Here is a 12,867-nt window from a genome sequence, read left to right as displayed (position 1 = left end):
GTTGAAAATTTGTGTCAATATTTTTTTTTACACAAAATCTTAAGAAATTTAAAGTTTCTGACAACTTCTCTCAGATAACCAAACTTCTACAGTAAGAAAATTATATAAATCAAGAGAAAATCTTGCAATATTTTTTTAAGTAGCAAATAAGACCAATGCAGAAATATTGAAATTTGAAATTGAATTCATATTCAACAATGAAATTGATTTTACATATTGGAAACCTCTGATAAAATTGTTGCGCTGGGACCTCCATCAATATTTCTGCCCGAAAACGGTTTTCTTAACTCTTAATTAATTCATTTAAACGTTTTTAATATTTTATAATTTTTTCAACACTAAAAAAAAATTACCCAAGGATCTTTTGAACAAAACATTGGGAAACGAGAGAGAAAAATACTCATAAAATTCATTTTTTTTAAGTGGAAATTATCAATCTCCTACGCACGATTGCACGCCCGAAAGCAAAAGTTTTCGAGGACAAAGTGATTTTGCTTCCTGATTCAAAACCAAATTGATGATTTCTCGATTACCATGAACACAATGCCACGGCAGCAACAATCATTTTCTGTCGAAAGTGTGAAAACTCTCTGCTCACAACTTTATTCAATTTTGTTCGATCAATGCCATCGCGTTTCTCCCACGATCATTAGAACGACTTTATTCGTTTTGAAGAGGCCAATTCATCTCTCTGGCGATGTGACCATTTTGAGGTGCACGAGACGCCCATGCAGACTCGAGTTGTGCAAAACGAGTTTCCTTAAGAGATATGGAACTCGATTAAATATAAATATTCGTACGCAGCAGGAAAATAAAATGAGAGAGGATCTGCCAAGGCGCCCACGTTTGACATCCTTGCTAATGGAGAGAGTCCAAAGTTAAGAAGAAGAAAAAACAATAATGGATTCTCATATCATTGCAATAATAAAATTATTTCGACACGGAATGTGTCCTTGATGGAACTAAAATTGGATTTTATATTGCAATAGAATGTTCGTTCTCATAGTTTTAAGAGGACGTGCTAATTAAATTTTTATAGTTTGTTATAAAGAACCAATCGAATATCTTTTCTATTCCATATTAGCAGGGAAATAATTTTCATTTTCGACCAGTACTTTTCAAATTCATGTCTATGAATTTTCCAGATCTTTAAGGGACAAAATGTGACTTTAATAATGATATAAGGATTTTTTTAATATTCTAGCAATCTATTAAGAAAGGAAAACAACCAGTTTTAAAAAAAATTATATTATGGTTTAAAAATTAACGCCCACATTTTAAATCTCAAAGAATTTTTTTATTGTTTTGAAATGAGATTTTTGCAACGAGTGCGAAAAGTGACACGTCCCACATTAAATAGCAGAAATGAGATTGCGACGTGTTGTAATTATTATTTTTCTAGAGTGTATCTGCACCGAGCGAGAGAGACACGCACAAAACTTGTATAATTTCGGTGTCAGTTTACATTGCACACTTCAATTCTCATTATGCTGCGGGCTGCACTTTGAGAAAATTATTATATTTTTGCTCGCGGGAGCTGCGACTCGGATTCTCTCACATCGTCAACACACCGATACGGCTCATGACTAATAAGGTGGCAACGCAAAAATTATCACCAACTCGTATGTCTTGATTAACATTTATGTATCAATTATTACAAGTTTTTGATGCAATTTTTCCCATCGCACCAATTTTCATAGAAAGGCGAAGTAATTATTTTTTATTATAAAAGTGTGAAAGCTGATATAACTTTCCGAGGGCAGAAATTGAGATATTATTTAATGTCAGAAGAAAAAAAAGAGCTGCTTCCAGGAACTGAAAATGCGTTATTTTCGAAACGTATCAAATTATTGCTCATTGTTTGTTGAATCGAGTGAGATAATCGTGTCGAAGCGCAGCAGCAGGTGAATGGATTTTTTTCAGCAGCTTCCTTGAGAGCGAACGAGTGTTATTATTTATTAATTCGAGGAAGTATATAAAATCGTTTTGACAGGCAGCACTCAATGATGCTGCGTTTATAATCTCAACTTTCATTGCGAAGGCCTTTTGTAAAAAGCTGATAATCAATTTGTCGAGAGAAGTGCTGTCTGTTGTGGAGAGATTTAATAAATTTCTCTTCTCCTTGACTGCACCATTGAACGAAATTTAAGTAAATTGATTAAAAATCAGCACCTATTTAATTTTGGATTCTGTTTCCAATAATTACCAAATCAATATCTCTTTATTGCTACCCTTAGCAAAAGCAGTATGGAAACTGAGATTTCAATAGAAAATTTTTTGTATAGGAAAATACATAATATAAGTTGTTAATCGCGGTTATTGTATAAATTTAAAAAATCAACACATACAAAAAAAATAATATTAACAATAATTTTGTATTAATTAATTTAACAATCGGTAAAATAGAAAAAAATAATTATATGAAATAATAAAAATAATAGTAAGAAATATTTATTTTAAATTTAAGAAATTAATTCAGTAAAATTTTCATATAAATTATTGTTTTGAAAAATTTTAAACATTTTAAAATTCTTATAAATCATTAAATTGTCACTCTATGAACTAGAATCCTAGAATTAAAAATGAATAATGGGAATTCCACATGAATGAAAACAAACAACACACGCGACGTGATAAAACAAACGACTTTTGGGTCTGGCGTTTGATGATTGTCAAATGGTAACGCACGAGTTTTTAATTCCGAAGCCGCGCACCGCGTCAGACTGACACTTCTCTAGGCTTTTTTACAGTTACGCGCCTGGAGAAAATAAAGAGTTGATTCTTTTTACTCGCTCTGACTGGCTATCAAAACACAATCTGCGCGCGTGTGTCTTATCAGCTGCTCTTATCGAAGAGCGATGCTCTCTCGTGATGTCACATTTGTATCATCTGGTGCGTGACTCTTCAACACTTTCCCTGCCTGCGTACATTCGATTTACTGCCAAATTTAATATGCATAAGGTGGCCGAGAGCAATCCATTTCCGTCTCTGGTTTATTTTTACTTGCGAGATGCACTCTTTCGACACAGAGGCGTGCGTTTTAATGCGCCGAGAGGAAATGATTATAATGCATTTTGGTCAGGCAAGGCAGTGCACTCGCCTAGAATGGGCGTCAGAAATTCGAACAAGAGATTGATGCACTCTGAGTGAGCTCGTTTTAAATTGCTAGCAATTTATATACAACGTCTTCTCCTAAAACTATGCTGCTTTCACCCTTTTAAACTAATGTCTAAATTGCAGACTTAATATAATTAAATTCAAATTAGAAAGAAAGAAATTCACAAAATTACTCTTTTTGTTTTTAATTCACCTTTTGTTTACAGAACAAGAAGAGTGTAAATATTTTAATGCATTTATGAAAATAGAGAGGTAAAAATTACAAAAATTAGAATTTTCTAAATTAAGATATTTCTTTTGAAATTTTTATTTATTAATTCATATTTTTAAATATTAATTTTCGAAATAATAAAGCTGGTTATTCAAAAAGTGGTTATGTGAAAACCTACTTTTTAATATTTTTATTTATTAACAAGAAAATTTAGACTTCTTATTAAGAGACGAATTGTCAAATGCGCAATTTTTTCTAGAATTTATCGTTTTGTTTAATTTTGAATTATAATTTATTATCATTTTTTTTTTCAAAAAAATTCCCAAATCTTCTAAGAGGAAATCATTCATCGATAAAATTTTCAGACAAGTCACGGTGTCAATGGCGTAATCTTTGACCTCTCAGGCATCAATACCAATTAGTGCCTGGCAGGAATATCCTGCAATCGGCCGGCAACAGGCGTGAGATCATCAAAACAAAATAACTCAATGTCGCCTCGTTTTTCTACATAGACTTGCCTCCCGTGAGAGAAATTAATCAAAAACCGCACGCTCATATTTAATGAGACCGCACACATCTCATAATAATCCGATTTACTTTCACTCATTGTTCGACACTCAAACCAGACGAGCTCCTATTTTTAAAGTGTTCGCACACCGGCGCGTCGTCGTCGCTGTGAGAAATTTCTATAATAATTTTACCGCCAGGTAAAAACAAGGCTGCGAAACGACAACGATGTCGCTTTCGTTAATTGATGAAAATATTGCATAATCAAAAAAGCGTGCATTCGCAATTAAGACACGGCCGCGTTTTCGCGGATTAATCGCGAATTTCCTCCAAGGCTGATCGATCCGAATCGATCCGTAAAAACAAGTACAGGTTGGCTAATGTTTACAAAAGCGTGTAAACAAAAGCTTTTTTTATTGTTTGGCCAAAGTGTTTTGATAATAATAATACGAAAATTTGCATGTTGCCAAATCTAATTATCGACGATTTATGGCCCTGTCTTGTTGCAAAGCACTTCTGACGTTTCACGCCAATAATTTCCCCGGCGCCAACGAGGCCTGCAATAATTTTTAGGAGAGGAAGACGAGTGTTGTGAAAAAGCTGGCGGCTCAAGAGAGCAGAAAAAATGTTGCCAAATTAATTTGATCATACAATTTCCTGTGAATCAAAGCGTGCAGACTGCGTGTAGAGAGCGAAGGAGGAATTTGAGACGTTTGAAAATCATTAAGTCGATTAATCAGGCCGCAAAACTTTTACTCTTGAGACTGATAATAGTAAAACGATAAAATTTCCAATTACTAGAAATATTATAAATTTTTCTAAACTGGAGCACCAAATTTAATGATGTGGTTTGCGTGGAAATAAAACCAAAGATCATTATTTAGGATTGCAAAATTGACCACAAAAATATAATATTTATAAATGAATAATTTTAAAATTTTGATTACATTATTTTGTTCTTTGCGTTGCAGGCTTTGGAGCAGGAAAAACACTCTCTTCGGCGGCAGTTGACCAATTTGGAGTCGGAGAGCGAAACCAAGATCATGGAACTCTCGGCCGACGTCAAAGACCTGAAGGGCCAAGTGGCGAGGAGGGAAGAGGCCCTCAAACAGGCCGAGTCTGCCAAAACCAAACTCATCACCGAACTGACTGAACAAAACCAGAGACTCACCGCTCAACTGAAAGAGGTATTTTTTACCTTGCTGAATTTTGTGGGAACAAAATAAGACATCAACCATAATTATGTATTTTTTATATTTATACGAAATTTTTTCATCAGAAATTAATTTATCAGAAAACACAGCAAGTAAATTTTAATGAAAAGTGAAACAATTTGAAAACCAAAATTTTTAATTTGTTCTTACAAATTTATAGTTGAAATCATAACGATCAATCAATATTTCTAATTACTACTAGTTTTTAAAAAGCAATGCTAGTAAAATTTGAAAATTTGCATGTAGCCGTCACATTTTTCTTGTATAAGATAATATAATTTTTTTGCTCCTTTTGTTACTTGAAAACTACAAAGTAAACGTTGACAATCCATAACTTTATTTAAATGTTTTAATTGCCAAGTTATGAACAATTGTTGAATCATTAAATCTCAGTCGAGAGTGGAATTCTCAAGGAGAAAAATCATAAATTCCACATATGAAACGCTGCTGATTATACCTAAAAGCCTGAAAAAGCCTAAAAAATGACCAGCCATTGTTTTAAATTATTAAAAGGTAAAATTATTAAAATTTACTTGTATAACTTAAAAATTTTACGTATTTTCGGCCTTTACAATACAATGATATTGAATAAAAAAATTCTGATCTTTGATTTTATTGCTATTGTATTGAAATTCTGACAAATGAAAACCACGAATATTCCTGGGCAATGAAAAAATTCTGATCAATGCCGAAGACTGTTTTCTGACAAATAACGGGGATCCTAATTTTATTTTTATTTATGAGTTTAAAAAAATTATGTTTATACTTTCAGTCTCGGAAACGGGAAGAGCGATTGTCGTCTCAGCTTACGGCGGCTCGTGAGCAGTTTTCTTTGCGCAAAACCAGCCTGCAGGATCACGAGAGTCACGCCGAGATTCTGCGGGAGGAGGTTGGTATAATTTGTTATCTTTCTGGAGCACATCGCTCTCGTGACGCGAAATCTCTTTCGGTGTCAAATTACTGAGCAAATAATATCCATAATACCGCTTTGTTTATTCAAGCGAACGGTCCTGCATAAAAATTCGAGCTTCATTCGAAGCATTTTTTTATTTCAAATAAAAATACAGTTAGTAACTCCCACATCTGGAAAGTAATCTTAAAATTAAAAAGTGGAGACCATTAATTTATATCGTGCCTTTTCAAAATAAAGTAGGAAGATGAGAGACGTAACTGGATTTTCCGTGCGTCGCCAGAGTTGAGTGCACCTTCTCAGAAAGACGATTCGTTTGCTTTGTTAGTTTGTACCTACGAGAGAACAAGCGCGTGTGGTAATTAGATATCTACGGAGATTTTTTGTATCAAAAGAAATTGCTCGAGGCGGGTCGCGCAGACAAAAGCATTCTGAGGAACGGATGCTCATTGCGCTCCTGTATAATTGTAATTAATGATGGATAATTACTCCGGTGAAATAACGAGCAAACCGGAGCATATCAATTATAAAATATAAATATATCTCATGATATAATACCCAGACCTGTTTAGGCTTTTGTGTGAGCTTTAAACTTAAAACTTTGGATAAATTATTTTTCTCTGCACCGCTAGATTAAGGTTTTAAATTTTAAACTGACATCTTTTTGCGGCATATTTTTATTTTTTATTTCATTCGAAGAAAATTTTCATTTTCATTTTCATCAATGGTTGTTATATGAACAATAATTTTATTATTTATTTCTCAATTTTCGTGGGAAATATCAAAAATAAATATAAAAAAGTTATGAATTATGCAAATAAAACAATAAAAAGATAATTAAATTAGTACTGTGACTGGACATTAGGTGAATATGTTATTTACACGGCACAATCCAAAGTATTTCATTGGAAAATATAATATATTTAATATCTGAATGCGTTTAAATTTTTGTTAATTTTTACGATTTTTACTTTATAATCTTTATTGCACACAGTTAAAATGTGTTTAGTAAAATTTATAAAAAAAATCCACTTTTAAGCAAAAAGTAAAAGTCGACTTCCGTAACCTACTTAACATTACTGCAAACAATGAAATTTCCACGCTCACCTCCTCTGTTTTACTTTTTGCCAGCTTGACCTAATGAGTGAAAAGTGCGACGAGCTGGAACGCCAGGTTGCCGACCTGCAGGAGGAGCGCGTCTCCCTGCAGTCGTCGCTGGACGAAGCCAACGAGCGAGCGCACTTGCTGCAGAAACGCTTTCGAGACCACGAGCACCAGGTCAGATCGAAATCTATCTCATTTTTGAATCAACCAAAATGTGAAACTTGTGCAGCTCCGTCACGCTCAGAGGGACAGCTCGGACCTTCGCAGCACGCCGCGCATCCGAGGCTCGCTGTCACCCGCGTCGGCAGGTCAGAGGTCGCTGCTCAGCGAGATGGAGACCTCCAGCGACGATGACTTGCCACCCAATCTCTCTCCTCCTTTGACCGTTCTCGAGGTTTGTAAATTTTGAAAAAAATAGAAAAGGTCAAAATAATTATATAATGATAAAATTTAATAGTAACTTTACCTTAAATTCAATTTTTTTTTCATTTTTTTTATTTTTAAAAAGTGATATAAACATAAAATTGCATTTTTTTATTTACAATTTTAATTTTTATATTTTTTTTTTTTAAATGAAGACTAGTTTTTTTTTAATTTTCCACAAATTAAAAAGAAATAAAAGATAGAATTTAAAATTTATTTGTGTTTGATTGAACAAATATATAATTAAAATTGAATGCCATGACACGCGTTGAGTAATTATATTTTATTATTTTAATGTAAATAAATTTTTAATTTTAAAAAGTAAGTATTAATTTACTTTTCAACGTTTTTTTTTATATTTTTTTATTTTTACTTACTTAATAATGATCACTGATCAGGGCCCAAAAAAGATAAAATAATGCACTTTTGTTACCTTTGCAATTGCTTTTGGATTAATAACATTTTTTTAAACATGGATGATGTTTAATTGAATACTTAAAAAGATTTAAATTCTACAAATTTCCAATTCCTTTACTTTTACAGCTCCAAAGAGAGGCCCTCTCTGCCTGGCGAGCCCTTCGTGGACTGTGCAGGGAGTTGAGAAAAGGAGAAAAAGAACCGAGCAGCGGCGCACAGAGCAGCATAGAGCACTTGAGCACCAGCAGCTCTGGCTGCAGTTCCTCCTCCGAAGGCGAGGAGGACTGTGATATGATAGAGGACGAGGGTCTTGGTTCCCTCAAGGTTAGAAAAACAAATTAAAATTCCAAATGAAAAGTCAAAAGTGAAATAAATCTTTAGTCCAGTATAAAATTGTTAAATAAACAATTAATTATAAAAAAAGATGAAAAATTTCAAAAATTGCTGACGATTGAACGCAAAATATTCAAACAATAAAAATGAAATTTCCGCAATACTAAAGCATAAACAATTTTAATTTTTTTATTCAGGCTGGAAGATTGTCTCGTGTGGTGTCAAAATTGTGCCGCCTGGTGCGCGAGGGAGGAGTGGTTTCTGGTCCTGAGCTTTTGAGTCTGCAAGCCGAGCTTCACCGAGCCAAGGAGTCGTTGGCCGAGGCGGGTAGAATGCTTGAAGAAAGGGCCGCGCAGTTGAGGAGAAACACGCAGGAAACGATGCAGCTCCAGAGCAAATTAGGTATAATAATTTAAATCCTCCTAATTTTTGAATCCAATTTTAAACCGTCAAATTTTCAGGAGTTTGTGAGGCCCAACTGTCGGCTACGATTGAGGAGCGCGACCTGGCCAGGTCTGATGTGAATTCGTCAGGTGAAGAGGCGCTGAATCAAGCAAGAGCTTTGAGGGACACGGCCCTGGCAGCGAGAAATTCAGTCCAGGTCGAGCTGGCTCGTACCAGAATCGACGTCCTTCAGGTCAACAGCCAGTTGATGGAGGCCGTGCAGCAAAAAATCGAGTTGTCACAGCAACTCGAACAGTGGCAGGTGATTAGAAAAATTAATTAAAATCATTTTGAGTCATCAACTGAAAAAAAATCAGGTTTTTGGATTAATCAAATTGGCCGTTTTATTCGTAGACTGCTCTATGTAAATTTGAAATTTCATCATTGATTGATAAAAAAAATTTCAATTCCAGATGGATATGCAACTCTTACTGGACGACCAGATGAGGCAGAAACTAACTGAGCAGGAGAAGCTGCGAAGGAGTGGTAACGAGAATGGCGACGGTGACATGACCCCGGAGCGACCGCCTAGAAAATCAACTTCGCGTCTTTTGTCTCTCTTCTCGCGGTAGAGAAGTTGAAAGGATATTTTCGTGGTGTCTAGGCAGGGTACCAAAAGTCTATTAATTGTACACCATCAAAGTAAGAGTAACCTCGTGCTTTGTAACATTGAAATCCACGATTGGCTTGAGCTGTGCGGAGCAAGTTTTCGTTTGTTCGTGTCTGAAATTTCGTGTTTCAAAATCAAAATGCTTATGAAAGTCAAAAACCCCGTGAAATTAATTGAGTAAAACTTGCTGCCGAGGCCGGTGTTTCAAGTGAGAGTCATGAATTTTAGTATTACAATGGCAGGCCTTTGAATTTGTGATAATACGGTATTCTGATAAGGAACGACTCACTGAAAGAATTTTAATTCAATTGTTAACAATTAAGTTTTACCTCATCAGAGGCAAATTGTACTATAATTTATTTTAAGATGTAACAAAAGTACTTAAAAACGCAAAAATAGTCTCGATTTTCGTCTATTGGTAGCTTCAGAAGAGACCAAGTAAATTTGTTCTAACATCAAAGTAGTGGAACTTCGTTAATTCGAATATTTATATACGTTGATGTAATCGCTATTTAACAAACCATAATAAAAACTTTTACACAAACCAAAATTCGCTTTTCTGCGCAATTGAAACCCGATCGATGCTTTTCTTTAATATTAATTTATTAATTTTCTTTCTTTCTCATATCTCATTACCATAACCAGTTTCAGTTATACAAAAATCGTGGAAAATCATACATGAATTGCATATCGAGTTGTTTGATCAATCACTGCGGTGGGATCACTTCTTCTTGCCCATTGCCTTCTGAGTCTGGTCTGTCTTGGCCTTGGCGGCCGCTTCCTTTTCCTTCACCTCCATTTCTCGCCGCCTTGCTGCATCTTCTCTCTGTTGCCTGAGGGCGAACAATCAAAACGAGATCAATTTATTTGTTGCCGTGCAATTTTAATGAAAATATCAATATTGCTGAATAAATAAAATCCAAAATAAAACTTGACAGGAATTTTATTTTTGATCGAAGGAAAGATATTAAAAATCCTTTCCCAAAATGTGGCTAAATTACATGAAGATTATAAAAGAAATAATTCAAATAAGTTTCAGGATTGCATTCATTTAGATTATTTTTTCCAGGTTACAAAATTAAGCCACAAACCTCACAGGGTCAATTGATGAATAAATTTCAAGAATAAATTTGATTTAGAAAAAAGCCAAAACAGCCATTTAGTCCAGTCTTACCATAGCAAAAACACGAAAAAACAAAACAAAAATGAAAAATGGAATAAATCAATCAATTTCTTTTATGACTTTTTGCGACAAAATGAAATAATGAATTTTGTAAAATAATAATTCATAGTGATTTGAACTTAATCCCAAACGGATATTATTAAATTCACAAAAGAAAAAAAACTTTTTTTTATTAATTTCTTCTCTTTTTTCCAATTTAAAAAATTTTGTATTGACCGAGAAGAATAAATAATAATAGAATGTAGAATTCAACTGTCAAATTTTTGTGTTAACAATTGCGAAAAATTGTTTTGTTTTTCATATTGCTTTTCTCTCTTTAAACTTCAAACTCTGTATAAAATAATTTCATATTATTGGGATTTTATCATTAAATTTAAAACAGCAAAAAAAGTATGAACCTCTATAATTTATATATTAAAAGACAAGTTTGTTTTACATTTAATAAAACAGAAAAATGGAATTCTTGGTATTATTAAAAAAAAGCCTCAAGTAATGTTTTGTCTTTCTTTGTCAAGTGGAAATTATAAGAGACAATTAAAAAAAACTAAATTTTTTCGTAATATTTAATTATTTAGTACCTGATGATTGCTAGTCTGGCAAGATCGGCCCTGGCCTCGTCGGTTTTGCCCTGCGCGTGTAGCCTTTGGTAATTTGCCCTGGCTTTTTCCTTTTCAATTTCCTCGCGTTCCCTCCTGGACAACTGCGGCGCCGCCGACGACGACGACGAAGTCGCTTCCGCATTCAGCTCGGTCACCTTTTTCACCTTTTTCTGCACTCGGTTTGGGTTCTCGATCTGAAAATTCAAGCAACACGTCAGTCAGTGCACGGAAAACGTCAACAAATTTTAATAATAATCGTTGTTATGCTAATGCGGGTTGCGTCATTCAAACATTAGGCGAATCTCGCCAAATTCAGGGACAAAATCAAAATTAATGATGCTGACTGAGAAGTCAAGGCTTTAGATTAAGGGAAAATTGGACTGAATGGCACCGAGGTTGGATTTTAAACCGGAAAATTGCCGAAATCTGTTCAAAATGACAGCTCGTCTGTTCAAGGTTGAATTTCGGGCGCGGATTTTCGCGCTGATTTTGGCGAAATTCAAATTAATCGACCTGAATTAAGTGTTGCACGCCCTTAGCCTTTTCCTCTTCGTCCGAGGACGAGCTTTCCTCGTCGGAGCCTGCGTCGGAACCCTTTTCCTCGCCAGACTCCTCCTCAGGGTCTTCGCCATGCTTTTCTCTCCACTCGCGCTTCTGCTTCTCCTTCTCCATCTGCTCGTTGATTTCCTCGGGGTTGTTGAACCTCCGGTTCTTGCCCTTGTGGTTGACGTACTTTCCTCGCGGCATTTTGCGGGGTGCGAGTGCGAATCGGGGTCGAAAGTGGCTATCGAGCTTCAATCAAAACAAAACGAGTTGCCATATGCAATTATTTGAATTTCGCGCCTCTGCGATTTTCTGCCCCGTCGCCACTTTGTCCGAGTTGGTTGCCAAAACCGCTCATAGATGACGCGTCGAGTGGCGCCAAAGCACTTGAAAAATGCCGCAGTGTGCGAGACAGATTTTTTACTTTTTTTTTTAATTCAAAAAAATTCAACCAACAACGGACGTGTGGGCACGAATATTTCACTGAGCACTTTTATTCGCACATTCGGAAATGAGTTTGTGCCTCAATGACCGTTCGTTTTAAATATGATCGATCGTGGCACTAAATTATATTATTTTTATAGCCACCGCCCATATAATGAAATATTCAAAATTTATTTTATTTTGATTATAATATTATGATTGACGATAGCTATTGTTTTTATTTAATTTAAATACTATCATAATAAAGGAAATCTAGAAAACAATGCATTTTGTTTAATTTTAAGTCATTTAATTATTAGCATTAAATTAAAGAAGTCTGAATTAATTTCCTTGAACTAAAATTATTAATTTAACTATATATTTACCAGTACATTCCATAAATACCATATTATCGCTCATTTTACAAAATATCAGCAACTTTTAATATATAACTGTATAAATCAAATCATTAGCAAAAATATTTTATGGAAGTGAAGAGATCCGGGCTGTTTCTCGTTGCAAAAATAGCTTTTTTTACAAGCAAATCAGAAAGATTTTCATTCTCAGATAATTGTTAGTGTGCGTTTTTTTTTTTTCAAATTAGTGTAGAGTAGTGTTTTGTTTGTGTTGTAAAGTGTAAAGCAGTTTCAGGGGTTAATTTTTTAAGAGCTGGTTTTTCCGTGGATTTACTGAAAATGTGCGAGAAACACTTGGCTTTAAAAAATGGAATTTGCTTTGTTTACCCTAATTTTCCGAGTTTAAATTGAAATTTTGATTTTTTGTGACTCATAAATATTACATTTTAAGAAATTTTTTAAAAATTAATTTC

At 34.4% G+C, this 12,867-nt stretch overlaps 2 protein-coding genes across 2 annotated transcripts in view; one reads left to right on the top strand and one right to left on the bottom strand.

Moving 5' to 3' along the window:
- LOC132198935 (bicaudal D-related protein homolog) overlaps nt 1-10,120 on the top strand; it is a 32,483-nt gene extending 22,363 nt beyond the window's left edge. Inside the window, exons 2-9 of the mRNA XM_059623267.1 lie at nt 4,807-5,022; nt 5,822-5,938; nt 7,091-7,237; nt 7,293-7,457; nt 8,030-8,227; nt 8,434-8,638; nt 8,698-8,942; nt 9,094-10,120. Of these exons, the coding sequence (XP_059479250.1) occupies nt 4,807-5,022; nt 5,822-5,938; nt 7,091-7,237; nt 7,293-7,457; nt 8,030-8,227; nt 8,434-8,638; nt 8,698-8,942; nt 9,094-9,252 (1,452 nt within the window). The 3' untranslated portion in view covers nt 9,253-10,120. The remainder of the gene's footprint in view (nt 1-4,806; nt 5,023-5,821; nt 5,939-7,090; nt 7,238-7,292; nt 7,458-8,029; nt 8,228-8,433; nt 8,639-8,697; nt 8,943-9,093) is intronic.
- LOC132198936 (28 kDa heat- and acid-stable phosphoprotein) lies at nt 9,873-11,909 on the bottom strand. Its single transcript, XM_059623269.1, has 3 exons — nt 11,586-11,909; nt 11,052-11,266; nt 9,873-10,123 (listed from the first exon to the last, which is right to left on the bottom strand). Exons 1-3 carry the CDS (start codon nt 11,817-11,819, stop codon nt 10,012-10,014), a joined length of 561 nt encoding a protein of 186 aa, XP_059479252.1. The 5' UTR covers nt 11,820-11,909; the 3' UTR covers nt 9,873-10,011.
- Nucleotides 11,910-12,867: the final 958 nt, after the last annotated feature.

Source organism: Neocloeon triangulifer, unplaced genomic scaffold (genome assembly GCF_031216515.1).
Source record: "Neocloeon triangulifer isolate White Clay Creek 2 clone unplaced genomic scaffold, ASM3121651v1 ptg000013l, whole genome shotgun sequence".
Taxonomy (NCBI): domain Eukaryota; kingdom Metazoa; phylum Arthropoda; class Insecta; order Ephemeroptera; family Baetidae; genus Neocloeon; species Neocloeon triangulifer.
The sequence above is the reverse complement of the archived record's forward strand: the minus strand, read 5'-3'. Positions and strand labels throughout refer to the sequence as shown.